This window comes from Penaeus monodon, chromosome 23, assembly GCF_015228065.2.
Source record: "Penaeus monodon isolate SGIC_2016 chromosome 23, NSTDA_Pmon_1, whole genome shotgun sequence".
Classification (NCBI taxonomy): Eukaryota; Metazoa; Arthropoda; class Malacostraca; order Decapoda; family Penaeidae; genus Penaeus; species Penaeus monodon.
Window position 1 is genome coordinate 20,212,125 of NC_051408.1, and position 281 is coordinate 20,212,405.

Consider the following 281-nt stretch of genomic DNA (forward strand, 5'->3'; position numbering starts at 1 on the left):
ATCAAGCAAGCTAGCATATTTCACTTTTCACCGCATGCCTAATAATAAGGCATGCAAATATGCTTGCTAAACATTAGGGCTTACACATGTATGAGTACTAACATAAAAATGGGATATCTCATTTCAATGACATATTACCCCTTCCAATTTTCAGATTAAACCCAACAGAGTACCTGACCTCTACAGCTTGTCGCCGCAACCTGGCGGGTGATGTCTGCGCAGTCATGCGTGTCCATGCTTTCTTGGAACAGTGGGGGCTTATCAATTATCAGGTATTTTGT

The 281-nt window shown here is 41.6% G+C and overlaps 1 protein-coding gene across 1 annotated transcript in view; it reads left to right on the plus strand.

Annotated features, from left to right (window-relative positions):
- LOC119587881 (SWI/SNF complex subunit SMARCC2-like) overlaps positions 1–281 on the plus strand; it is a gene marked incomplete at its 3' end in the record, with an annotated part of 24,724 nt that overhangs the window by 22,707 nt on the left and 1,736 nt on the right. Inside the window, 1 exon segment of the mRNA XM_037936587.1 lies at positions 155–272. Within this exon segment, the coding sequence (XP_037792515.1) occupies positions 155–272 (118 nt within the window).